This window comes from Maniola jurtina, chromosome 2 (assembly GCF_905333055.1).
Source record: "Maniola jurtina chromosome 2, ilManJurt1.1, whole genome shotgun sequence".
Taxonomy (NCBI): domain Eukaryota; kingdom Metazoa; phylum Arthropoda; class Insecta; order Lepidoptera; family Nymphalidae; genus Maniola; species Maniola jurtina.
Window position 1 is genome coordinate 8,920,395 of NC_060030.1, and position 27,508 is coordinate 8,947,902.

The window sequence follows — 27,508 nt, forward strand, 5'->3', positions numbered from 1 at the left end:
GGCACGTTATCTCTATATTCCATTCATTGATTCCATTATATTCACATTCTAACCCCCCGTCCACACACTGCTTCCAATCACACTCCCAATTAATCGCGACGCCGCCCGCCGCACTAGGTCACTTGCCTTTGCAACACGCGTCGAAACTCGAAACTGTAGCAGCGTGCGCGCTATTGCATACTTACCGACAAAATAGGTAGCGATGGGCGTGAACGAGGAACACGTGAGAAACGCGGCCACACTACTTCTCCACACGGGCATAGTGTGGACGGGGGGATAGGATTGGCCGCACTGGGCCGCACATCATCTGGCAACTCTGCAACTATACTCCGGATTACTGGTCTGTGTTTTACTCTATGGTCCTTTTTTTTTGGTTGGTGCTGTATGATTTGGTGCAACTGTTTAAAATTTAAATTTTGTTTTTAATTATTATCTTACGAGGGGGATTAATTCAACATTTATTTATGTACCTAATGCTTTAAATAATATCTGTATTCTGTATACATTAACAAGTACCTATCAAGATGATCACAGCTCGGTAAAGTGCTGATAAGCTAAGGCCAAGGAATAGTGTTTCGGTCAAGTTTCCGTGTTTATATTTTGTGATTCAAATAAATATTATTTATTTGGAGTCAATATTAAAGTAGAGACAAGAGACATACCTAAAGCATCCTAAGTTAAAATTACCACGTAAAAGAAGTCTTCGAATACTTCATCATGGCTTCAAATGATTCAGTTCTAGATGATAAAATATCTAGCCACACAATTTTACAAAAGATAAATGCTAATTGTCAAGATTCAATCTCAAACAAGGTAAAGCATTTAAGCCAAGAATGTAGTAAAATTCTGTTTAACAATGTTTTGTCAAAAATAAACTATTTGTCTTAATTTCAGGCCCCAGACATTAATGATTTCACCATTGTTAAACCCATTAGTCGGGGTGCTTTCGGAAAAGTTTTTCTTGCCCATAAGAAGAATAATAAAGACCAGATGTATGCAATTAAAGTGATGAAGAAGTCTGACATGATAAATAAAAACATGGTTGCACAAGTTGTTACAGAGAGAAATGCACTGGCATTATCAAGAAGTCCCTTTTGTGTTCATTTGTTTTACTCATTGCAGTCAGCATCATCGGTCTATTTGGTAGGTATGTTATAGATAAATACAGTATAACAATATTTTGGTGTTAATTTAGCGATACCTAGTAAAAGTTTAAGTAGTTGTATGAAATTAATAATTAAAGTTGGCATGCCAAAACCACAAAATTCCAAGACATAAAACGCACGCAGAATGGCAAATATGCATTGTGCCATTTATGCAAAATGCTGAATTGTGTGACATCAATGCATTATATATGGACAATGCCAAATCGCTATGATAGTAAAAAAAAACAAAAAACAAAACAAGTATATTTAAACTAAACTAGTTATAAAATATGATAAAGAACTCTTAAAATTTAAGTGTAGATAGGTACAGACCTTTAAAATTTGAGACCCTTTTTAGATAGCTTTTCACAGTCCATCCATTTAACTGATTTTGATGAGGTATATATTTAGATTAAATTGAATTTGGTTCTGTATAAAATTTGAGTATCAAAGTCTAAATGTTAAATTAGATTAAAATATAAATATTCTTGTGCCCGGCCATAGTTATTTTAACATTTCTTGTTAGTTAGCCATATCACTAAGGGAGTTGGCTAACTAATGGCTTATGCCATTTCAATGCGGCATATTGATAAATACTAGGGACAGACATAGGCTACTTTCTGTCTGCTAGCTTTTCAAGGCCCATCCATTAAATCAATTCTTAAAAAGAATCTGCACAAAGATGGCTTGCATTTAGAAACATAATTTAACATTTGTCTTAGAAAATTAAAGAGTTCACATGTGATTTTTAATAAGCCTAAATCCACGTGGATGAAGTCGTGGGCATCATCTATAGTCTGTGACGAGTTGAGATGGCAATTGGGGTATGAAGTGGGCGATGCTCCTACAGGTGTGCGGTGCGCCCCCCCACCTGCGCTTGCCCTTGCGGGTGTGCGGTGTGATCCCTGATTGCCATTTCAAACTTTCGCATGCTATAGTTATTTACTTTCTTGACCAGGTTGTATAGTATATTTATTTATTTGACCATGTTTTTAACATTGCAGGTTATGGAATTCATGGTTGGTGGTGATTTGAAATCATTGTTAGGGACTTATGGATTTATGGAAGAGCCTATGGCTGTGTTTTATGCAGCGGAAGTAACTTTAGCTCTGGACTATTTGCACAAACATAACATTATCCACAGAGACCTGAAGCCGGATAATATGTTGATATCAAAAACTGGCCATGTTAAACTAACTGATTTTGGCTTATCTAGAATTGAAGTACATAGAGGTTTGTGGTCATTTGCAATTTTAGATCAGAAGTTTTCGATTAAGGTTCCGTTTAGTAACTTTATATCCTAACATGTATGTAATCTCAAGTTAAGGTAAAGGATTTCCACACTGCTCAATACTTTGCTGATTCTGTCCAGTGGATCCCACCCTCATTCAATATAGTCAGTCCATCTAATGTAGAGTCTACCAATAATGCCCTTCCCTATTCTATTAGAAATTGCCATTCTAGCGCCTAACATGTTGCCAGTTGCAATACTAGGCCCTAGATTATTAAAAATTGCTTGTCAGAAAAAACCTAATAGGTACACACCAGAAGCCATTCTGCTCATACACACTAGACCCTTAAGATATGCTGTCAGAATTGTATCAGATCAGACATACTCTTCTTATGTTCCTAGTGTGAATGCAACAAATACTTTCTGATAAACAAATTATGAAAATGTGCTGCTGACCTTATACTGGTATTTTTATAGTGTACTACTTTTTACAGAGACCTAAAATGGTCTGGATCATTATTATTCTAAGAGAACTCCTACCATTACGTGATTTATGGGAGAGGCCACGACCCCAGCGGCATGCAGGTTATAGAGTCATGAAAGCGCTGCTTACCCTGATTTAAATAGTTCAATGATCATTTTTTATCATGACTGCTAGTTAATAGGCAACTAACTAACTTATGCCTACCCTGGCTATAGATCCTGTGCACGCCATTGCACGACTCTCAGCAATGAGGAATACAGCTCGAGAGTGTTAATGAGAGAGAGTTAATATTAATCTTCTTGAATGATACTTTGCAGATTTAGAAATATCAGATTTTGTCAACTGCACGCCAAGTCTTACTATGCGAACACCAGGACAGTTGTTGTCGTTGACGTCACATCTATCGTTTGGCTCTGGAGGCAAAGACGGCGCGCGGCACTCGGTCGCCGATACTTGTGAGAATCTCCTTGATCAACTTATTGATACTTGTATGGAATTATTATAAAATCAGGGTGATAACGCCAATAAGACATTATGACTCGAAAAATAAAACTGGCCAAGTGCAAGTCAGACTCGCGCACCGAGGGTTCCATAAAAACAAACCTCTTTTAATATAGATAGAAATTTTTTTACTCAAAAAAACTTTCGAAGTGGTATTGAATCATCATGTGAAGCAACTGGTTCAGAACACCCTTCATAATGGAAAGAAAACAAGAAACTCTGCTCTTAAAAAATTCAATCTAAATATCAATGCACAGCTCAAACTGCTGGAGGGATTGGCTATTTATAACATAGACAACCGCTAAGGTAGGAATTTTGTGAAATTTCACGCCTAAGGGCGTAAAATAGGGGTTTCGAATGTGGGTAGTCCACACATTCGCTCATATAAGATAGTTAACAATATCGGGGCCATATAATGCGCAACTAAGAATATGAGCTGTAATAGTGGGCAAAATAAAATGCAAATGTATGGCTGTAGACAAACATCTTGGCTTAAGAACCTTCACCAGTGGTTCAACATGAGTACAAAGTCACTGTTTAGGACAGTAGTGAACAGAATTCAGTTAGCCTTAATGATTGCCAACCTCCAGTAGGAGATGTTGTCACTAGAAGAAGAATAATTCTTTTCACTGAATTATTCTTGGTGCATAATAAGTTATGATTTGGACTTGCAAATGACCAGTCTTTATTTTGTTTATGTATAATAAATAATCATAATGTCAAACTGTATAATTAATGTCATATTGTCGTTGCCACTAAAAATATAGGTATTTTATAAAGGTTTCCTGACTCTAAATTTCTATTTTGTTTCAGCTAAAAAAAGCGACTCCCCTCTGTTAGATTACTCTCAACTGTCAGGGATACATCCTTTTTTGAGCGCGGAGAGCATAATTTTGGGTGAACTGTCTGCAAGTATTTAATAACAATATTCATCATACATCTTAAAATCAATGTTGTATTGTATTCATTTATGTATTTCCTTTATTGATTTTATTATTCAAGTCTGTAAGAGGAGAGCACTGGCCACTGATGGGCACACAGGCTTAACCTAATTTAGGATAGGTATAACTTTATTGAAACAATGAAATGATTATTTTTTTTAAAACAGCTTCAAAAAAAACATACTTACTGATATTTCAATAGTAATTGTTTTTCTGTACAAGTGTAAATGACTTATTTATTTCATTCTTAGAGTCAAGGTTCAGGATCCGGATCATTAAGCTCGTACCACACTTGCGAGAGTTCTAAAAACAGCACCAATAATACGAAGAGCAGCAACAAATCAACTGACATCAGCAGCACTTACAGCTCATCTGTGGAGTCCAATGTATTCACTGAGTCGCAACATGACCAGTCCACTTCCCCACTGTGTAGAGGGCAGTCTTTGAAAAGGATACCTAGGTATGAAATAATGATTTTTGCACTGTTTCAGTGTGTTCATTTATGTCTTTAATCTGCTCAAGTGGAATTTTTAAAAATCTGTGAAAAAATTAGTTTTTACCAAAAGTCTAAGTACAAAATTTTCATGGATTTGTATCTATGAAACGCCTTTCAACCAAACTTGCTTCCCCGATGTACTATCTTAGGCGTGGAATTTCTAAAAATCGTGAAATTCGTATTTTTTATTAATTTTTCATATTTATATTATATAATAGGATGATTATATAATAGGATTATATAATTATATAATAGGATGATTCCTATTAGCATAAAGCATTTGTATGGAATAGATATGAACTCTCAAAATATTTTATAATGTCACTAGTTTCCGTGCCAAGAAGAGAAAGAGAATACTAGACTGTGATGGCGACACGCCAACAGGAGTAACGAGTCTTATGGAGTCTAAAGAAAACCACAGTGGCCTTACTCAAGAAATCATGGCTTTAGAATTGGAAGTCAGTCAAAACACGCCCAAAAGGATGGCCATACATCCCACTCCCGACAGACGTAAAAATCCCCTTAAAGGAGTATTAAAGAAAAGGTATGTTTTCATTCATATATTCCCTCAGGGAAATGATGAAACCCGGGATTTGATCAAATTACAACTCAATTTGATTAGATGTTAAAATTACAACTCAATTTGTTCATTTCACTAAACAAACCCAGTGAAATGATTGCGTATTTTGTGATACTGCTTTAAGCCCTTTTTTATATAAAAACAAATACTTAATTTGTTTTTATATAAAAAAGGCTTTGAAATCATGGTTAAAATTTCTTGTTCATTCATTCTCGCTCGTTTACTTCAGATTTTGCCCGACTCCAAGAAGTTCCTATGAGTTTCTGTATTCTGCAAGAAACGAGTAGTTGTAATACCTTTTATGGTACTACTAGTGAATAATGATTTGTTGACTTAGAATGCGTTTTACGAGCCTTGGATAGGGTTTCCAAATAGAATTTGTTGGTTTTAGATGGGCATCACAGAACGATAGTCATCATTTTAATGTCGGTGTTATATTCTCTACGCCAGTGTCAAATAAGTCGCCAGACACAAAGAAGAAAGCGACGAGATTCAATTTACCTCTCGACGATACGGTTTTGAGTAGCAAAGACAAGTCAGCTACTTTTGGGAAGCACATATCTACGAGTTTAGAGATTTTTCCTACAAGGAGGTTGAGTAAGGTAAAATTCTGATAAGAACAGCTTATTAATATCAAAATTCGGGAGGTGTACCTAGTAAATTGGGATGATGCCTATGTCAAAAATAAATTATTTCTTAGGAATTATTAAATAGAGGGTCTTCCAAAATTCGTAAGATCTACGTCCGCTGTTAGTTTTAAGTTTGCTAACCATTTTAAATTATCGATTAAACTAAAAAAGTACGTCAACTTATGTCAAATGTCTATGACGTCACTTCTGTGAATTTCATACAAGCTCCCTTACTAAGCGAGCGTTTTGACGTTTGATAACTAGTAGTCATCATCCCTATTGTTACATTGATATAACTTTTATGATTTCAAAAGAACTAACTACTGAGTTTCTTACCGGCTCCTCTGTTAGAATATTCTTACCGAGACGGTGCAGGTGGTAGTCCTAGACGCAGCATAAAAGATACTAGCTGTTGTCGTACCTAAAATAAATAAATTGTGAATCTGGTTATGCCTAAAATTAATTTCTTTATAGGACGAAGGCAGTAAATCCCCGACAGAATGCAAAACACCGCTCGCAGCCGCACAGACACCGTATCGGACGCCGAAGAGCGTGCGGCGCGGGAACCAAATGTCCGACCAACCTATCCTCGGCACGCCCGACTATCTTGCTCCAGAACTATTATTGCAGTAAGTGTGAAATTGACCTTGTTCACTGAGTCAAGCTAATATAAGGCGCTCTCGCACAATTACCAAAGTGAAAAGGACGCCTATGTCTATGACTTTGATTTGTCATTCCCTGAAATGTAAGGGTTCGTTTATATTGCTCACTATAAAACACATTAAAGATTGCTAGGTTTTACTCGTGTAAATATTAAATTAATGAGATATTTTATATAATCTTATCTTTCATTTATTATTACTAATCTATACTTATAATAATAGTAAATATGTTAGTTATTACTAATATTACTTATAACAAATAAAACATAAATTGACTTTCACTTGAGGACGCATGTCGCGCCAACCTCTCTCACTGTATTATACAAATTTATTCCTACTGCAGTGGTCACAAGTTAGGTCACGATTACTGCACTTTCGCCTTTTCATTTAATAGCATGTATATTTTCAGACAAAGTCACGGCCCAGCCGTGGACTGGTGGGCGCTGGGCGTATGTCTGTACGAGTTTATGACGGGAGTGCCTCCTTTCAATGATGAATCGGTGCAAGCTGTCTTCAAGAACATACTGTCTAGAAGTAAGCATTGCATAACCCTTTAACCTTAGTTTTTGACATACTAACATGCATGTTTTTGCAACATGTTTTTGACATGCGTCTTATATAGTGGCTTTTGCCCGCGACTTCATCTTGGATTTAGGTTTTTTAAATCCTGCATAAATCTTTTTGAATTGTAACTTCTAAACAGACTAAATGGCAAAAGTAAACGGACAAACGCGCCACTTTATTAGCTGAGCAGAGCCCGTTGTTTTTCTGTAGGAGTGGGCGACAGGTTATTTAACGTCGCTTAACTGTTGGATGTGAAGTTAAAAGTACGTAAACAACTTTTAAAGTTCAAGCTTATTTTAATTTCGATTCGATCATACAGTTGAAAGCAGCCAAAAAATTTGCTACCAATTCCGATAGAATGGGAACATATTGAACAAATTAAACTACTAAAAAGCTTTAAATAACACCCTTAAAGCTTAATTTCCTATGATTTTGTTTTAGATATAGAATGGCCTGAAGAGGACGAGGCGCTGTCAGTAGAAGCGGTGAGTGCTATCGAAGCGCTGCTGACGATGGAGCCCGCCAACCGGCCCGGCGCCGCGGCCGTCAAGGCCATGCCAGTGTTCCGGCATGTAGACTGGCAGAATCAACTCCAAGCTGAACCACCTTTCGTGCCAACCCTAGACGACATCTATGATACTGGATACTTTCAAGGTAGGTAACTTTAACTTTTACGACCGAAACTTATTGCAAAAACTGGCCTGGTGCCACTGTAGTCACAAAGCTGCGCCAGCGTTTTGACACATGGACTGGCAGATCCAACTCCAAGCTGAACCGCCCTTCGTACCAACCCTAGACAACATCTACGATACTTGATACTTTCAAGGTAATTATAACTTTAGACTTTACTATCGAAACTTATTGCGAGAACTTATTGGCATTGGCTTTTTATAATGTACAGGTAAATCCCTTCCATATGATACCTCACTTGTTATAGTTATTTTACTTTGAAAATTGAAAATACTATCTATTATTTGTTCATGAACACGTTTAATTTTTTTTTGTGATGTATCCACAAATTCACGGTTTTCGAATTTTTTATGCTATAAGACCTACCTACCTGCCAAATTTCATGATTCTCTGTCTGTGTGAAGTACTCTATAGGTTTTCTTGACAGACACGACAGACAGACAACAAAGTGATCCTATAAGTATAAAGGTTCCGTTTTTCCTCTTGAGGTACGGAACCCTACGCGAAAGCTTAGCGAAAAAATCTGGTACGAAATTTTAAATATGTATTTTTTACAGCACGGAATATCCTGCAGCATCTCCATGTATCAAACTTTGACATGTGAAGTTACATCGGGCGGTACAATTTTATTCATTAGCTAATTTTAATTTGTGCGATATGATCGTAATAGTACCAAATAATACGAATTTATATTCTTTATTTTAAAAGTGGGTACTGTTTTTGTGGTGTACCATAAAGTTTATGAATTATGAATTAATTATTATTATCAATTTTCACATTGTTTGGCTTTAATCACATTATTACGACAGAGTCCACGCGAATATATACATTACATAATATTAGATATAAAATTTAGCTTACTTTAAATCTGTACAGTACATAATATTAAAGATAAAATTTAGTTCACTTTAAAAAATTAACGCGCGAACTAACTTAGAAGCATTTACATATTGTAATGTAACTAATTGGAATTCGATTTTGAGCATTACTTACAATAATGCAGTACTAACCGGAGGAAAATTTGCTTTCACTCACTACAACAATGTTTGAAGTTGTCTAAAATTATTAAAAAAAACTCGGGTCCTGTTAAACGGATGGGCTGTGCAAATGGATCGCGTTTATAGTATTAAGTACTATAGATTAATTATACGATTAGTTGTATTTTGTATGTGTTGAGGTGACTTATTGTTTTCCTTTATATTTCGTTGTGTCCTACCCAAGTGTGAATGAGCTTAGTTATGTATTATCATTATATTATATATCTGCACATTTAATTAAAAAATAAACAACATGTCAAGGTATTCGTTTATTTATTCACAGTACTTATTCCTATATTGGCACAATTTTATGGCATCAAAATCGTAATAGAATTGTTAAAAGGCTATCAATTAATTAAGAAACACAAGAATTAGAGTTGTCTTTCTCAAAATAATTGATTTACAAAGAACATTTTTTTTTACATAGAAACGGAATCCTTGAACGTTTCTGTTAAATACTAAAAGTCGGGAGGGTAACTTATCGACAGATTACAGATAAGATTGATTATTATTATTAATTTCAGTCGTAAAACGCTATTTTGGTTGAAGACCAATTAACTCTACCATACAGTGACTTGATGGTTATGATGTCATCTCGATATGTTATCGAAGTTAGCCAATAACAAATTACTAGTTTGATTTTTATTTTTAGGATACTTTCTATAGTGTACGAATAAGTTTACATAGCAACTGAAAATAGCCTTTTCATTATAGCGGCCGCAACAAGAGATGTTTGTGACGCCAATGTGATACAATGATAGCGTCTAAAGACGATCTCCAGTGTATCCACACTGCAATTATTTTTTGTAGCCTACTAATTCTATATCAATGCTAAGAACCAAATACAAAAAGTTCCTAGAGTTTAAAAGTTAGGTATATCTTGTGCTATTACTCCACAAAAAGTAACCATGGAGTGTGGTCTGAACTCTGAATGCACCTTACATTGAAAAACCCCCACTACTTATTTGACCAATCCCATTTAATGTAACCCTATAAGTATTAAGTGAAAAGCTCCCTTCCGACTTAATAACATGATTTCCGAAAGCTATTCTATTTAGAGTTCTTCTGTATCCAGGGCAGGAATGCAGTGACGCGCGTGTAGACTCCCGGGTACTGCCCCTTTCCACAACCGATGCCCCAGGACACTATGCCCACTTGAGTCCAGCGACCGCCTTCGTTGACCATGAGTGGACCGCCGCTGTCACCCTAAAGAACAGAGACACATTTATTAAAAAACTAATGACCCCAGTAGAAAGCTGAATGCCGCTTGTCTTTCATGCCTTTTGAAAACATAAACAGTTGGTTCTCATAGAATTTTGATCAGTTTGTAGGAGCCATTTACATTCTTATTACTGGTACCTATAAATAAGAAATCTGTCAAGTCCGAGTTGGACTCGCACAGCAAGGTTTCCATACCATCGTACAAGATTATGTAGGTACTTTTTAATGTTTGTAAAGTTTGAAATTTTTATTATTTGTCATAGCGGCAGTAGAAATACTGTGAAAATTTCAACTCTAGGTACCTATTATGGTTCATGAGATAGGTACAGCCCGCTGACAGACAGACGGACAGCGGAGACTTAGTAATAGGGTCCCGTTGGTACCCTTCGGGTACGGGACCATAACAACTTGCTGTTGCTTGCGACTTCGTCCGAGTGGGTTTAATTTATTTTTAATACCGTGGGAACTCTTTTAATTTTCCGGTATAAAAAGTAGCCTTATAATATGTCGCTTTCCAAGTCTTTAACTATACCCGTGCAAAAAAGTAATCTATTCGTCCTTTGCAACATGATTGAAGAAAGTGTTTATTGGTTTGTTAATAACAATTTTAATTCTTAGCAGCTACATATTTCGGTTCCATCCATATTTATTAACACACTTCACATTGGTAGACAAACATTGATTAGCTTGGCATTGTTGGCCTAAGGTTCCAAAGGGGAGAGTGGAAACTATTCCCACTATCTTCATGGAGATTCGCAACGAGGATAGTGGGGCTTACTGAAAATTGCACTTACACTGCAAGAGTCCATGCTAGCTCGGCCCGCGCAGAGCATGTGGTCGACGATGCCGCCCGGCGCCGCCGCGCCGTACTTCAGCCGACACTCGCTGTTGGTCCAGATCGGAATCGACACCTTCTGCAGCACCGACGGCTGAGGGCCACCTTGAAGTAACAGGAACTATCATCATCACCATCATCCATTGACTTTTTAATACTAAAATATTATAGTTACTACTAAGGACAGGCTCAAGCCTCAAGAGCTACGGTAACTTTGGTTCTCTTCTTATACTTATTTTCTCGTTTGGAATTTAGGAATTACAAAATTGACTGATCTGGTCTAGTGGCAGTTGAGATGCTTTGGCCATGGCTGGTTACCATCCTACCGCTTTAAGGTACCAATGCACTTAAGCTGCGCTGCGCAAATACGTTTGGACCATTAGTGTTCCAGTTTAATGCCGCGCAGAAACCGATTAAAGGGAATCGATGTAATAAGAACTGGCTTTCACTTCTACAATAGCTCGCTTCCATTGAAACACTGCATCGTCACCTACCACTTAATTAGATCACAGACGGGGGTGAACTTGTAAAAGATTTAAAAAAAACATACTCTCCCGTAAACTTCCCCATCCAATAACAGTCGCTGTGAGACCCGAATAGGCTCTTCCGCCGCCGGGCAGACAGATGGGACGAATGTTCTTCGTATATGTCACAGGTTGATCCAGTGTTAGGATTGATACGTCGTTGTACTGAAAATAAATTTCAACGTGAGATACCTACTCTATTTAAACTTTATATCAACAGAATCCGCAATACAGGTCCAATCCCTTAGTACAAGTTTACATCATACACATCTCGATAAAGTTGACAGATTCCGAGTATCGTTAACTTACTGTATGCCTGAGAGTTCTCCATAATGTTCACAAAGGTGTGTGAAGTTTACCAACCCGCTTTTGAGCAGCGTGCTAGACTATGGCCAAACCCTTCTTCTCATTCTGAGAGGACACCTGTACTCAATAGTGAACCGGCGATGTGTTGAAGATAATGACGATGAAACTTACAAGAGTGCGCATGTCAAATCCACGATGCCTGACCACTCTCTTGATCTTCCTTTCCATATGCTGTGTTTCCGTGCTTATGCGGATGTTGTGGTCGCCCAGCCTTGCCGTGAGACGAGCTACATCCCAAGATGTCATACTGAAAACAATAAATTCGTTGATAATGTCATATTCAACTATATTTGCATATAAAGTTTTCTAAACTTTCTCTATTCTTCTTTCCGGGAAAGCTATCCTTCCTAAATCGGCAATACCTTCGGGCAGCTCGAGTCGGTAATTATTAATTATTATTATTAATCGTTCAACAACGCGAGGAGTTGACAATGGCATTCGGTAAACTAAGCGTTATAACGTGGATCCTAAAGTCAATTTACTAAACTAAAAGCGCAATAGACTGGCTGGACCCGCCACAAAACTTTGTTGAACAACATCCTATCCAGGGTTATAAACTCAGCACGGCTCATGCTCGCCAATTATATTCTCCTCAGTCCTCATAATATACAAGGTACTTACTGTGCGACACAATGAGCAGCAGACAGCACATGGCTGTTGTCGATGAGCGACCCGCCACAGAACTGGCGGCCGCCGTTGAACAACGCCACGATCCAGGGAAATTCGTTGGGCTCTGCATTGGTCCCACCCACTATACGCTCCTCGTCCTGTGACTCGTATGTGCTGCCATATGTCTGGAAAGATACAAAATAAATATTATAAAAGTTAGAAAAAAGAAATATGAAATGGGTATGAATAAATAGGAGAAACATCAATGATTTTATCTACGTAGTCTACGTATAAATAGGAAATACCAAAGATTTTGTATAACAGACTGAAATTACGAGTCCGCGAATTCTGACTTCATATACAGCTACCTAACTACTATGGTTTTGATTTTGGACTGCTATGACATTGTGCGTTGTTGGTAACATCAATAATATTTTCGTAAAGAAGCTACTCATTACTTTTCGGTAAGTCGGTACCTGCTAGGCGATGGTGGTTTGGTCTGGCGTTCCGCAAGTCCAGTACACGGTGTCATTAACTTTATGGCGTCATGAGTCACGACTTCTTACAAATCTAACATATCGAACGTGGCAGACAAATATACGCAATGAGAATGTCTCGAGTTTGGTGTCAAATGAAAGTCATAACCCATAGTGTTTAAGCTATTCCAAAACATCTACCCTTTATCTACCTAATTGATTCACTCGTGGTGGTATTTTTAATACCAGCAGTGGGGTTTTAGTTTTTGAATTAATCTTCTTTTTGATACTTATAATCTAATATGAACGTACATAGTGCAAGAGAAGCAGAAAAGTTATGATCTACCTGTGGTCCGTTCTTAATGCCGCATGAAGAATCTGCACCAACGGGAGCAGTGGGTCTAGTTGGCAGTGTAGGATTCGTCGGAGACCAAGTCTAAATACAAAAAATACACGTAAGTATAAGTGAGTTAAAACTAGACACTTAAAATATATATCGGGATTCTCGAATGTGAATTTGGTGGTTTTTGGAGTGGTTTATTTAAAAAGGTTTGTTTGATACATAGGGTCCTCGTCGTCATGATCTTGGCTGAAACGAAGGTCTTATGGAAAGATCTCCACCGAACGCAGGGTTTTGCCGCGCGTGTTTATTAATACCCAGCAAGGTACCCAGGTAGGTAGGTAGGTAGGTACATATAGGTGGGTACCTACTCGTTTGATCCATGTCGTGGAGGATCGTCCATCATCCTAGGACATAGGAAGTCTTTCGAAGCTGGGGTTTCCGGTGCGATAAATGTTTTCACAGAGATGTTTCAAAGAGTTATTTATGAACATTTTATGTAAGTAGATACTGGTATGATTATTATGAATTGAGCCTAAAAATCGTCGCCCATGCGAGGTCGTGATGAGTCGCTAGTATTTAGTAATTACTAGAGGATGCCCGCGGCTTGGCCCACGTGGATTTCGGTTTTTTTAAATCCCGTAGGAACTCTTTGATTTTCCGGGATAAAAAGTAGCCTATGTCGTTCCCCGGGATGTATCCCAAGTCTGTAACAACTTTCATTAAAATTGGTTCAGCGGTTGGGCCGTGAAAACGTAGCAGACATACAGACACACTTTCGCATTTATAATATTAGTAGGTATGGATGGATATGGTAGTTTAATATGATAAAATATTAATGTAAAGATTTACCTGTTTCGTAGTGCTAGGAGGCTTAGTACCCCAGGTCGTAGTGGGGGGAGTGCTACCAGGGCTTGCAGGTGGCTGTGTGACGCCAGCAACTAAACAAATAAAAGTACCTAGCTTATCAGAATGTATCGATAGTTAAAAGAATTAGGTACCTACTGAGCCTCTAATCGAAGTTCACTTGACGGTTCACTTGCACAACCAAAATTGCCGAACATAAGTGAGAACACCTACATACACCTCGAACACGTAGTATAACCATCAACTTTTTTAAGATAAGTACCTATGTACTTATCTTAAATGTAGGTACTTGATGTGATCTGTAATATTCTTTGACCGAATTTCGGCCATGGGAGTCAACCTTATCGGAGACTAGCTAGTTATAGTGTGTGAGCTTAGATACTTAGAAAACCACTGTGTGATGGGACGGCAATCCGACACGACCGGTGGAATATTAGACGCAAGTCCATTGTCGGCTTTCCGTGCTCTCCGAGACACGGGGGTGTAACACCGCAAACTTCCAACTCCAAACTGCTACTGAGAGTTTCTAGCCCAATTAGACGTTTTTTTACCCGATACGGGGCTCGAATCTAGGATTTCATGATTTAAACAAGTTTCATGATCTAAACCAATGTACTTTTTTAACGGCTGCAAAGTCTAAACAGATAACTGGCAAGTGATGATGCCGGCTACCGGAAAATTTATGTTGTCCATACCTACTCAAAATCAAAATCATTTATTCAAAATAGGTACTATTGTACACCTTTTGTTTGCCCGTTTTTTATATTTGAAAGATGGTATAGTGGTGATAATTAATTACGTAAGCTTAAAACTAAAGCTACGAGGGTTCCAAACGCGCCCAAGTCAGTGAAGAGCCCACAACAAACTTACCGAATGAAGGTGGATGTGTGGGTGCGGCGTGGTTTGGCGGATGAGTGGGCAGGGGTGGTAGAGCCGGCGGCCACACGGAGGGGATCTGACGACCAAGCTGGTTGTTGAACGCGAACTGCGATGACAGGGCTGACGGCACCAGACTGGGATAGCTGTGCAATGATGAGACTTTTAGAATAGGTTTTTTCCTAGACCGATTCAAATGTGAACATGGCTACCAAAATCGCTATAATATTGAGCAGCTGGTTTGAGAGACATAGAACAAATTCTTTTTTCCTTGTGGAGAAAGAAAGTCTTTATAGATATCCCTGTCATGTCTGCAAACTCCATTGGGAAAGCTGGCTAAAAGTCATGGAATAAAAACCTCGTCCGGTCCTCCGCTCTAACTTTTAGCTAACACCTTTGCATTCTAGGTAGGTATTTGAAAAAGGATCGTCTTTATTAAGCGCTAGGTATCTTGTTTTCCGTTTCGTGATAGCTCGCAAAAATTCCGCGCATAGACACATGAATGCCACTATGGTTTAAACAAAAAGTGATAGCTGCAAAAAAATCTCGTTGATTTCTAGGATTTTAATACAACCATCTCCAGGTAGATTTTTGTACTTTATCTCTAGGTAGATTTTAAAAAAAAAATTGTTAAACGATACTTGGACATACTTGGATAATGATATCGGAAAAGATGGTTGCAGCACACCAAAGCGTTGGGCATCGGGTTCCTGCTGCGGTGGAGTGCCTACAGGCTGCGTGCAGCACACTCCAAACACCTGCAAAATTAATAGGTACCTACTTATAACGAAACGGATTTAGCAATAACGTGAGAAGTACAGATAGGTAAATATTCACTGTCGGTCGTATGCTGAGATTATAATGGTAATGAACTAGGTTCAACAACATTTTCATGAGGTTTTTGGAAACTGTTAAAAAGCAAATAGTATTTATAGATGAAAATAAAAAAAGATTTTTTCCTCTTATTTCATAGTGATTTTATCATTCTGTATTGTTGTATACTATACTTTTATATTATTTGTCTGTGTTCTGCGAAGCCGTGGTGGGTCAACTAATATTAGTTAAGTACGTTTATTATACACTAGCTGATGCCCGCAGCTTCGCCCGCGTGGATTGGTTAGATCCCCTGCAGCATCAGGATTGAGGAGTTGGACTCCGAATTTTTTATGAAACTATGTCGCAAAGTTCTTCTATCGATTAAAAAAGAAATGACGCAAATCGGTTCAGAAATCTCGGAGATTTCGGTGTACATAGGTAAAAAAACACAACTCCCTTTTTGAAAGTCGGTTAAAAAAGTAGCCTATGTTACTCCCTGGTCAATTCTCTACTTGTGAGTGAAAATCCCGTCAAAATCGGTTCAGCCGTTCCCAAGATTAGCCTTTTCAAACAGACAGACAGACAGACAGACAAAAATTTTAAAAACTTGTGATTCAGTTATAGTATCGTTCAAATAACCATATGACCTTAAAATGCGGTAGTTATTTCGAAATTACAGATAGACACTCCAATTTTATTTATTAGTATAGATTTTCATGACGTTATTGTTAGACTATAATAATTATACTTTATAATACGCGACATCATTCGTGTGGATTAAAAAATTCCATGAGAACTCTTTGATTTTCCGTGAAAAAGTAGCTTGTCCTTCCAAACGATGTAAGCTAACTCTGTGCCTACCAAATTTCGTCAAAATTGGTTAAACGGATATGGGCTGTAAAAAGCTAACAGATAGACAGCCAGACACACTTTCGCGTTTATGAAAGCATTTATATTAGTATGGATTTTATAGATAAACCTAGACATAGCTATAGGTACCTTTACATAACATTTAAAAGGATCTGAAGGAAATTAGATTAGACTCCAACTAATGAATGATAATAATTGATAACCCTATCAATTCATCGGTATGTAGGTAGGTTCTACTACTTCCTAGATATGGGCGGTTCAGCATCCTCACAAGGCAAACAAGTTGCAAGTTTACAAACAAAATAAAACATTAATCGGCTCATGTTTTGTCGCGAGTCCCCAAGAATTTGTATCAGAATGATTCGGTTTGTAATAATTTAAGTACTTATGTATTTAATAAATCTTTGTAAATACCTACATATTCATGTTATGTTTTGAATATTGCGGACTTGTGTCATCCAAACTTCCATACTAGGCTTACTTACTATTTTTGGAAAAACGAAAGAGCACTGTCTGTATGCTAGTTTTTCACGGCCCATCCGTTTAATAGATTTCAACTTTTTAAGATACAGAGGTAACTTGCATCCCCGGGAAGAGCATTTATAGGCTGCTTTTTATCCCAGAATTTCAAAGATTTTCCACGGGATTTAAAAAAAAATCATCTAGTAAAAATATGACACACCTTAATTATAATTATTTATTTATACGTACCTCCGTATTCTCGTTGTTTATATAACTACACGTATCGTAGTGGCCCATGACCCATCCGTCGTAACCAGAGAGATTTACCACTTTGAAAAGCGGGTAGCAGTCGCGAAAGTTCTTACATGTCCCCTTCTTACCGAGCGTTGTTTGGCAATCCACACCAAACGCACCCTCGTCATTAGCCTGAAGCAACGTTATTATTACGATTTTTATAAGCGGTGACCAAGTAGCACTAAAGTACCGTGTTATGCTGTGACATAGCACGCACAGGACTCCGATCGGTTCGGATACAGAAATTGTTTTCTATCATCAACACATAAAAAGAAAAGTCCTGACTCACTATCTAACTGACCAACGCCCAGCCCAACCCTTTGTATCTAGGAAGCTGAAATTTCGCACAGAGGTTCCCTTTACAATGTAGACAAGGAATAAGGCTGGGTTTTTCGAATTTCCCTCGCGACAGAGAATAAAGAAGATTTATATTTTCGCCAAGCAAAATCGTGGGAGGTCACTAATCCATGTACTTACTAATATTATAATTGCGAAAGTGTCTGTCTGTTCTATATATTTATAACCCTATTTGTTATCTATACTAATAAATAAAATTGGAGTGTCTGTCTGTAATTTCGAAATAACTAACTCATATTAAGCTCATATGGTTATTTGAACGATACCAACACTGAATCACACGTTTTTAAAATTTTTGTCTGTCTGTCTGTCTGTCTGTCTGTCTGTCTGTCTGTCTGTCTGTCTGTCTGTCTGTCTGTTTGAAAAGGCTAATCTTTGGAACGGCTGAACCGATTTTGACGGGATTTTCACAGACAAGTAGAGGATTGACCAGGGCGTAAAATAGGCTACTTTTTTAACCGACTTTCGAAAAGGGAGTTGTGTTTTTCTACCTATGTACACCGAAATCTCCGAGATTTCTGAACCGATTTGCGTAATTTTTTTTTTAATCGATAGAGGAACTTTGTGACATTGTTTCATAAAAAAATTGGATTCCAACTCCTCAATCCTGATGCTGCAGGGGATCTGGCCAATCCACGCGGGCGAAGCTGCGGGCATCAGCTAGTTGATACAATATATTACTTTGGTATAATCCTGCTAGAATAACTTGACATTTTATGGACGATATTTATTACAATGCAAACCTTTGAATGTCTTTATAATCTAGTTGACTACCTACCAATTATATTAAATACCAAATAAAGACTGTACCTACTATGTTTGTTGAAAAACATTTGTCTGGTAGGTAGTCACACTTGCTTCTTTTTTTATCTCACACATTGATAGGTATAATAAGTACCTCCATATAATGGTATAAAATCATACATTTCATATCATAAGGTAAAGATAAAAAGTTTAAAATCTACTCGTAAGATAGGTATATTATCAAAATCGGTTCAGTATAAAACCAGCTCTTCCAGCTGATCAGTCGATTAGAGCGATAAGCCGAGCTTCAAGCCTTCGACAACCACTACGCTTGGAGCAGCCCCGACATGAACTCAAATGGCAATTCGGCCATGGAGCCGAATTGTCAATTGCCGGTAGTGTAGTAACCATTTTAGTATGTACTAGATCAACAATGACAGATTACCGGTGTTACAAAAAATGAAACGTAAATGTGTGTGTGTGAAATAGAGTTGTCTTGACTGTAGCATTGTATTATCGATAGTCTTACTGGCGAAATCATAGGACACTAATGAGTTAGTTTAACGACGTGAAGTAAACAGTATCTTATAATCTTAAAAAATCAAATAAGTACATTTCAAATACACAAATAGCAACAAAGCTAAAGCTGGGTAACAAATTATTATTTATTAATGAAATGACTTGGTGCAGCTACTACAAATAAGCAATTTATAATAATCTATATGTATATCACGTTGTCAAGAATAAAAATGCGTAAGTATGGATGTTTCTGCGTGTTTTGGGATTTTCATAAAAATTACCGGAATTTGTTAGTTTTCCACCTCTATTTTTTTAAAGGGTGCAAGTCAATATAATTTGATTAAATACAATAACACTGGTATAATGTCTAAGTGACAAGTCAATAAAAATAAATAATATACATATATGGCGCTCAATTCATAGCTAATGACCTCCCCGATAAGCACTTAAATACAGTAATGTACGGATTACCCATAACCCTGTATATGAAATCTAAGTCACACCAAATAAAAAGGAAAACCGGCCAAGTGTGAGTCAGACTCGCGCACTGAGGGTTCCGTACTCGGGTATTTTTTTAAACATTTTGCACGAGGATAAATCAAAAACTATTATGCATAAAAATAAATAAAAATCTGTTTTAGAATATACAGGTAAAGCCCTTTCATAATATGATGCCCCACTCGGTATAGTTATCTTACTTTGAAAATTGAAACATATTTTAATTTTTTTTTAAATGGTGTAAACACAAATTCACAGTTTTCAGATTTATTCCAGTATTTGTGCTATAAGATCTACCTGCCTGCCTTTCATGATTATAGGTCAACGGGAAGTACCCTATAGGTTTCTTGACAGACAGACAGACAGACAGCTTAAGCCTATCACATCAAACCTACCGGCAGACACGATTATCGACTATCGATACTTGTGACGTCATCACTTTGTCAATCCCTATCGTAACCAAACGTTTTTAAATTTTACACAAAATATCCAAAAATTCTTCATTTAGCAATGTAATTTGATGATAAGTCTTAAGGGAAACCTATCATCTAAGCTTCCAATAGTTATTTTGCCTAATTTTCAAACAACAAATGACGAAATAATGATTATAAACAATTAGTATAAATAATCAGTAATTACCTGTGAAACGTGTATTTACGCGGATTATAACGTCTTGTAACGTCACATTCGCTCACTGAACAAGACACCATGGTGGCAGGACATAGATAAAATTATTTTGTAAATGCAAAAAATCACCTCGACTTGGAACAGGCCGAACTCATAAGGACCGATACTCACGTAAACAATGACTTATCGGCATCTTGTTTCGCTATCTCGCTTTCGCTCGCGGCAGTGTGTCTTATCTAACTACTCTCGCTCCCTCACTTTGTCAGTCTTTGAGCGAAGCGAAAAATCATAGGTCTATGGTAGTAACACTACCGGCAAAGTCTAGCTGTCAAGCAATTATCTTTCCGATAAGATACCTCTACCGTATGGAAAGCGATACGAGGTGTACATAGATTTGATGAAACAGCCATATATCCTATCAAGTTAACACTCCTAGGTATCTTAGGCTGCAAAAGTGATAAACAATCACTTATCACATGAGATCGCAGTCAAAGGCTAACTTGTAATTGAATAAAAAAGGACGAAGCTACAGGCATCGATTACTTCGTTATATTGATCACTAAATTCGATTAGCGGAGAATAATTACTCTTGAAATATAGACGGTCGCTATAAAAAATGTTATTGCCTTCGAGGACAAAAATAAAACTTACTTGTCTGGGGCGTAATAACAATAGCTGTTTTCCATCTCGTGTGGTATTTGATTCACGCTTCACTCGTTGCACAGGGACTGAAATAAGGTTTCGATTTTAATAAAAATGTTATTATACCTTTATGAATTATATCGATGGAAAACCAAAGCAACGACACCGCTTAGTTCCAACAGGTCTTGTCTGGCATGTGAAACAGAAATAATATCGCCTGTTATATTATATATACATTATATACATACATACATTCCTCAATGCATTTAGCTTTTCTTATGTGATTTTAGTGATGTCTTGGAGATGTGTTGGAGGCTTGAATAGGTAGAGGCATTGCCGTGGAAAAGAGATAGATGAATAGAAGATACAAAGTCAAATGTCTACATAAAAAATTATTACAATATGCTTGATTAAATCAGGCAGTTTCACATATATTACCCCTATAGTTATATACCTCATAGGATTTCAGTAGTTTGGCGCTGGAAGTGCGCTAGGTGTGTCGTAGGTAACGATATCCTACATTCAATGGTATCAATGATGAAAATTAATCAAATGATAGCACCTAATAAGAAGTTTGGCATTGAGTCATAGACCATAAAGACTTCACACTTTAGAAGTCATTTCATATTTTTGATAACATTAAAATATTACATAATTCACTTTTCCTTCTATATAGCCTTGTGGGAGCCCTCTGCGGTTCTCTTCCTTCACTTCCTAGAGATGACAACTTTGCTTACCTATATTTATCCTAATAACCTAAACCAAACACATCCCTCAAACAAAACTGCCCTATGCACTCAATAATAATACTTAATAATCATTCTTTGTTGACTAGACTCGGTATGTCTCTCGGTTACTACTCAGAGAGAAAAACGTAAAGATAGTGACTAGTTAACTGGCCATAAGATTTTATGTATAACCATCTGAACATCAAATTAAATAAAGAGTATGCATAACAGTAATAATAAATTAAACTTAATTGCAAATGGAAGAAATTCTGGTTCCCGCCTACGATCGCTTCATATAATTTTACATCACGGTTTGGATCAAATTGTACACCGGAGGCAATTTGCATACATTGATCGTGCCTCTGTGTGTGTGCTCCAATCATAAAATGATTTTGTTTTGATATAAAGATACAATAATGGCAAGGATATCCTTAAACAATAACAATTTGCTGATGAAGAAGTTTTGTCCCATAAAAAGTATTAGCCCTAATTCACACGAGCGTTAAAAAAGCGTTGAGTTAAAACCCGGCGTTGCGCTGAAATACAACAGTGCGCGATAAAAAAGCGTTGACGTGTGAACAGATACTTGGCAATGCATTTGTTCTAATTTTAACGCGTCTAAAAATATTATGTACTAGAGGATGCCCGCTACTTCGTCCGCGTGGATTTAGGTTTATAAAGATCCCGTGAGAACTCTTTGATTTTCCGGGATAAAAAATAGCCTATGTCCGGAATATAAGCTGACCTTGTACCAAACCTCAGAATCGGTTAAACTGTTAGGCCGTGAAAAGGTAGCAGACAGACAGACAGACACAGTTTCGCATTTATAATATTAGTATGGATATGGATGGATATTTTCAAATTTAGCCAGGATAAGAAGCCAAAGGTTGATAGGCCGTAAAATAAATGCACTGCAAAATCTCTTGATTCGCTCTCGTATTTGCGTTAAACATGCAAACCAGAGTAACAAGTAAATAATAGGAAGGGATACATAATATGTTTTTTTTTAAAGTTTCATGTTCATTATGCATGCCTTATAAGAGCAGGGCCATTAAAATAAAATCAAATTCCAATACGTGGGTACTAATCGAACACCGTTATGAATCGATACAAAATAACATGTTTGCACGTTGGGTGTGTTCGATCAATGCTTTTTGGACGTTCGCAGAATAATAAATTAACAACGCTTATAATATATTTTTGCTCACGATACTTACTTACCCAACATTAAAATGAGCTGAAGATTAAATTATAAAATAAAAATCCTCCTTAAAATTTTATCGATGGCCATATTCAGTGTTTATGTTTATCATCAGAGCCAGTTTTATTTACAAAAGAAAAAATAATAAAATGGTTTTAACAATTTTCTTAATTTTTTGGTGATGAGTCGAGCCTTGAACGCGTTGAAGTCTAAACAACTACACTTAGGAAATTCAAGACTGTTTTAATTAACTCCCGACCCAAAAAGAGTTATAAGTTTGACGTGTGTGTCTGTGGCATCGTAGCTCCTAAACAAATGGACTAATTTTAATTTAGTTATTTTTTTGTTTGAAAGGTGGCTTAATCGAGAGTGTTCTTAGCTATAATCCAAGAAAATCAGTTCAGCCGTTTGAAAGTTATAAGCTCTTTTCTAGTTTTCTTATTGGGCCGATTATTATTACTATCCGACCAATACAAATCAGTGTCCAGCCAAATTCTAATAAAAATGTTTCGGGGGTTTTATAATTTTTTATTTAATTTTACCTTGTTTGTTTATAATATTAGCATGTTGATTAAATTCATTATTTTAAAATTATTTATATTGTGGCTAAATTACAGTTAATGCTCACATGTTACGCTGTTTTATTTAACAACAAAAAAAGTAGAATACAATAATGGATAATAACGTAACGAATACAGAAGGGAATTTTAAGTTCCCACTGTTTTGAGCAAAAGTATTATACTCGTACCTTGTGACACACTCCTTGCACTTTAAAAAAGAATTAAAATCAATTGTTTTGACTCAGTGTTGTTTCTGTATTTTAAATATTTTGTTTTTTATTTATTTCTAACTATTTAAGTATGTAAGTTATTATCAGTCGTATTTCCAGTATCAGCCATTGCTTATCTATAAAAAAACTAAAAAGCGCACAATCCATACTAATATTATAAATAAAAATCCTAATTTACAAGCTTTTTCCAGAGACTGCATCCATATAATTTTATTTATAGCCTATAAGTATATACACTCGGGCAATGTAGGTGTCCAGCAGTAGAAGAATTTTCAGAACCGGGTTGTTAGTTTCGGATATTTCATAGATATAATCAGTAATATTAAAAATGTAAATAAGCTTTATTCATAATTCCGTAGAAATTTCGTCATCGTTCCTTGTTTGTTTGAGTTATAATGGAGACATCTGTGCAAAATTTCAGCTTTCTAGGTCCAAGAGTTTGGGCTGGACGTTAAAATGACTTAATCAGTAGGTGAGTCAAGACTTTTTTCATGTGTTTGACTACGGACATAAAAAATCTATCAGAAGTGTCTAAGAATTCAAAGCGTTTAATTACGTAGATATACTTATTTATGGTATTCACGTAGAGTGAGATTATAATATTGCTGCAGAGACATGCAGCTGGGTTAAGGAACTAATAATTATTCTATCTGCACTATACAGGTAAATACAAGAATGTTACTCAAAGAAAACCCTCCGTGTAAATAACCGCCCTTGAAGATGTCAGTCGGCCTATAATAAGAATACTTTGAACCAAAACATCCCAGTGATTAAGCTGGATTTTCTACGACATTAATGAATATGTACCAGCTTAAATTATTGCTCGATACAGTAACTATTTAAATAACAGTACGACAAGTAGGTACACTTGATGTACTTTTTTTTATTACATATTGAAAACAGCTAGTTTTTGCTTGAATACTTAGCTTATAGTGTCTCAATTAAGCCTCAATAGCTCAACGGTTATAGAAGTGGACTGAATTCCGAAAGGTCGGCGGTTCAAACCCCACCCGTTGCACTATTGTCATACCCACTCCTAGCACAAGCTTTACGCTTAGTTGTAGGGAAAGGGGAATGTTAGTTATGATTAAAATAGGTAATATTCTTTTAAAAAAATTAAAAAAAATAAAAATTTGTCGCTTTTAAGACTTTAATCGTGCATGAAATTTTTACTTCAAGTAGCCAGTTATGTTAATGCAGTCATAGCGCACTACGGTAGCTGCTTCAATTGGCCTTTCATGTTACATTTTAAAAATAAATACCACTGTGATGCATTTGACAATCTCTAGCAACATTATCTTTGGCTTAGCATTTACAGTGTGATAATGTCGGGATTCCGGGTTCGGCGGACCAGTGATAGAAAATGTCAATGGCGTAGCAATGTACTTTGATAGATCCAATTAACGCCATGATCGTAAGCCGCAAAAAAACGACGTACCAAGCGAGCAACGGGTTATGGACAATGAGTGATTGATGTGATCTCAGTGAGTGTGGGCGAGTAAGGATTTGCATTGAATTGATATCGCGACATCTTCCGAATAATGACCCACGTATTTCGCGAATTAACGTTTGAAATTACTTTTTTTGTCGATGACTGGGTTGCGGTTGAGTACGGTCTTATGATGTTGTAAGCAAAGAAAATGAGCTGAGAGATAAAAGAATATGCCCTAATTGACATTTGATATCATAATTTATTCATGTACCTACAAGTTGCTTGGTATAAGCTAGTACTGACTTGTAAATAAACTCTAGTCAGCCTTTGTGAGGAGGTAATATTTTGTATATTATAGAAAAATATAAATAGTAGATTAAGTAGATATATTTTATAATTTATGATATCTAATAAATATTAAGTATTGATATTATAAATTAAATACAAAGAAGACAAGTGTAAATTAAATGTTTATAACACCCCCGACAAGTATAAAGGTTACAGTAACTAGAAAAGAGCTGATAACTTTCAAACGGCTGAAAACCGATTTTCTTGGATTATAGCTAAGAACACTCTCGATCAAGTCACCTTTCAAACGAAAAACTAAATTAAAATCGGTTCATTAGTTTAGGAGCTACGATGCCACAGACACAGATACACAAGTTAAACTTATAACACCCTTCTTTTTGGGTCGGGGGTTAAAAATAAGTTAGTATAAAAGATTAAGAAATAATGAAACCCTACTTATGAAAATTAAATGCAATCTTCTCTGTTTATATTTCAATTTATTTGAGGAAATCTATACTCCATGGTCTAAATTAAATTTGTATTTAGATATAGTGCGTTTTTGAGAAAAGTCTTGCTCTATATATCAACTGTTATGACAAACTTAGACGATTTTAGTCCTTATTTTAAGGATAACCTGCCGAGCGATTCAGAACACTCGATTCGGTAAATTATCGTTCGATAAGATGTATTTTCAATGAAAAATATATCTTATCGTACGATAAATAACTTACCGAATCGAGTGTTCTGAATCACCCGGCTTTACTTTTGATGTGACAGAAGTGCGATAGAGCAAAAATGGCGAATGTGTTCTCGAAATATATGTATTAACTAGCGTAAATTTAGTTTGCCTGAGAATGTGGATAAATCGGTCTAATATTTATCTTTATCCTTATCCGCGCACTGTCTCTGCCGGACATATTTAGTGAGTGCAAATTTTTACTTTCTCTAGCCTCAAAACCTCATAATGTATGTCGTATATTGTTTTGAGACCTCGCTATAGAATACATGATGCCTCTTCACTTTTCTCTTCAATATTAACATTCCAAAATTATAAGAAAGTTATGATACTAATATTACTACTATAAATATTGGCTTTTCTGCTTAATATGTCTATTTTTGGGTTGATCAATAGATTTACTAAATAAAATTTGTTTACATCGATAAATTAAAATATGTATATGCTGAAAATATCTTGTCAAAATAAAATTCTAACCTAAGTAGTAGTAGGTACCCTCTTAATAAGTATTCAAAATTTATTTATTTTCTGTAGGACAACTCTAGTGTCTCTTAGGCTACATAATATACAGAACTCCACCACTGGTTTGGAAAGCAGGTTCTACTGAGAAGAGCTGGCAAGAAACTCAGCAGTTACTCTTGTAGTAATAAAGAAGGTAGCCTCACCATTAAGAATTACTGCATCTTCCGTGTAAAAAGCACCATTTTTTGCTGAAAATCCATTTTGATCATTGTCGATAGAGTCACTCCTAGTTACGGTAGCTATTAAACTCAGAAGGAAAATTAAACATTGAAATCTTAACGACATTTTAAATTAAAAAAGTAATGCATTCACGATGGTGTTGAAAAAGGTTCAACGCGTAAATAAGTGCGATTCGCGGTGCGATCCGCAAGGAGTCACTTTGCAAAATGCTGCGTCCACTTGACTTCGCGCCTTTATAATATTTTTACGAAGTCGCTCTACATTAGGTTCGATAAGTAACAGAGCTTTTTCTTCTTTTGTTTTGAATTTGCCTCTACAAAGAGCTTTTAAAAGATGATGTACTGCGGTTTAGTACCTATCTAAATCTTCGACTTATGCAAATTAGTGCATGCGCGTCGAATATTATGTTTGCGTTAAATTTTAGGAGATCGTTGAACCGACATTTTATCATTCGGTTCGAGATATTTGTATTATTGATATTTAAACTCAGGATTATAAAATGAGGGTCTGAAGATTATATACATTACTAGTTGAACCGCCTGGCTTCACATGGGCGAAATTTGATACGCCTAGTATAAAGTAAAGCAGCTTAGTAATTGTAAAAGTATTATTAAAATCGGTTCAGTAGTTTCAGAGTCTATGGATTACAAATAAACTATTTCCTCTTTATAATATGAATATAGAAATATATAAGTACATAGATAAAATAAAGTAACGTTTCCAGTAAA

General features: G+C 36.4%; 2 protein-coding genes across 4 annotated transcripts; one reads left to right on the top strand and one right to left on the bottom strand.

The window, feature by feature from the left end:
• The first annotated feature begins 352 nt into the window (after positions 1-352).
• On the top strand, positions 353-27,398 carry LOC123878008 (serine/threonine-protein kinase greatwall). 3 transcript variants are annotated; one of them, XR_006798723.1, is made up of 14 exons: positions 353-813; positions 895-1,143; positions 2,150-2,378; positions 3,178-3,348; positions 4,175-4,269; positions 4,554-4,762; positions 5,127-5,342; positions 5,770-5,980; positions 6,482-6,636; positions 7,079-7,203; positions 7,675-7,887; positions 8,481-8,592; positions 14,558-14,562; positions 27,386-27,398. XR_006798723.1 is itself a non-coding variant. In XM_045925021.1 (12 exons), the coding sequence occupies exons 1-12, from the start codon at positions 718-720 to the stop codon at positions 8,525-8,527; spliced, it is 2,016 nt and encodes a 671-aa protein (XP_045780977.1). In that variant the 5' UTR covers positions 353-717; the 3' UTR covers positions 8,528-9,225. The 3 variants fall into 3 exon arrangements, 2 of the variants coding, with proteins under 2 accessions (XP_045780977.1, XP_045780991.1); XM_045925021.1 differs by lacking the exons at positions 14,558-14,562; positions 27,386-27,398 and having other exon boundaries at positions 8,481-9,225; XM_045925035.1 differs by lacking the exons at positions 14,558-14,562; positions 27,386-27,398 and having other exon boundaries at positions 3,178-3,315; positions 8,481-9,225.
• Positions 9,552-26,972, bottom strand: LOC123878020 (transmembrane protease serine 9-like). Its single transcript, XM_045925047.1, has 12 exons — positions 26,744-26,972; positions 20,913-20,989; positions 17,472-17,648; positions 15,726-15,832; positions 15,069-15,220; positions 14,184-14,272; positions 13,338-13,427; positions 12,528-12,700; positions 12,018-12,153; positions 11,567-11,705; positions 10,976-11,121; positions 9,552-10,166 (listed from the first exon to the last, which is right to left on the bottom strand). The coding sequence occupies exons 1-12, from the start codon at positions 26,883-26,885 to the stop codon at positions 10,011-10,013; spliced, it is 1,584 nt and encodes a 527-aa protein (XP_045781003.1). The 5' UTR covers positions 26,886-26,972; the 3' UTR covers positions 9,552-10,010.
• Positions 27,399-27,508: the final 110 nt, after the last annotated feature.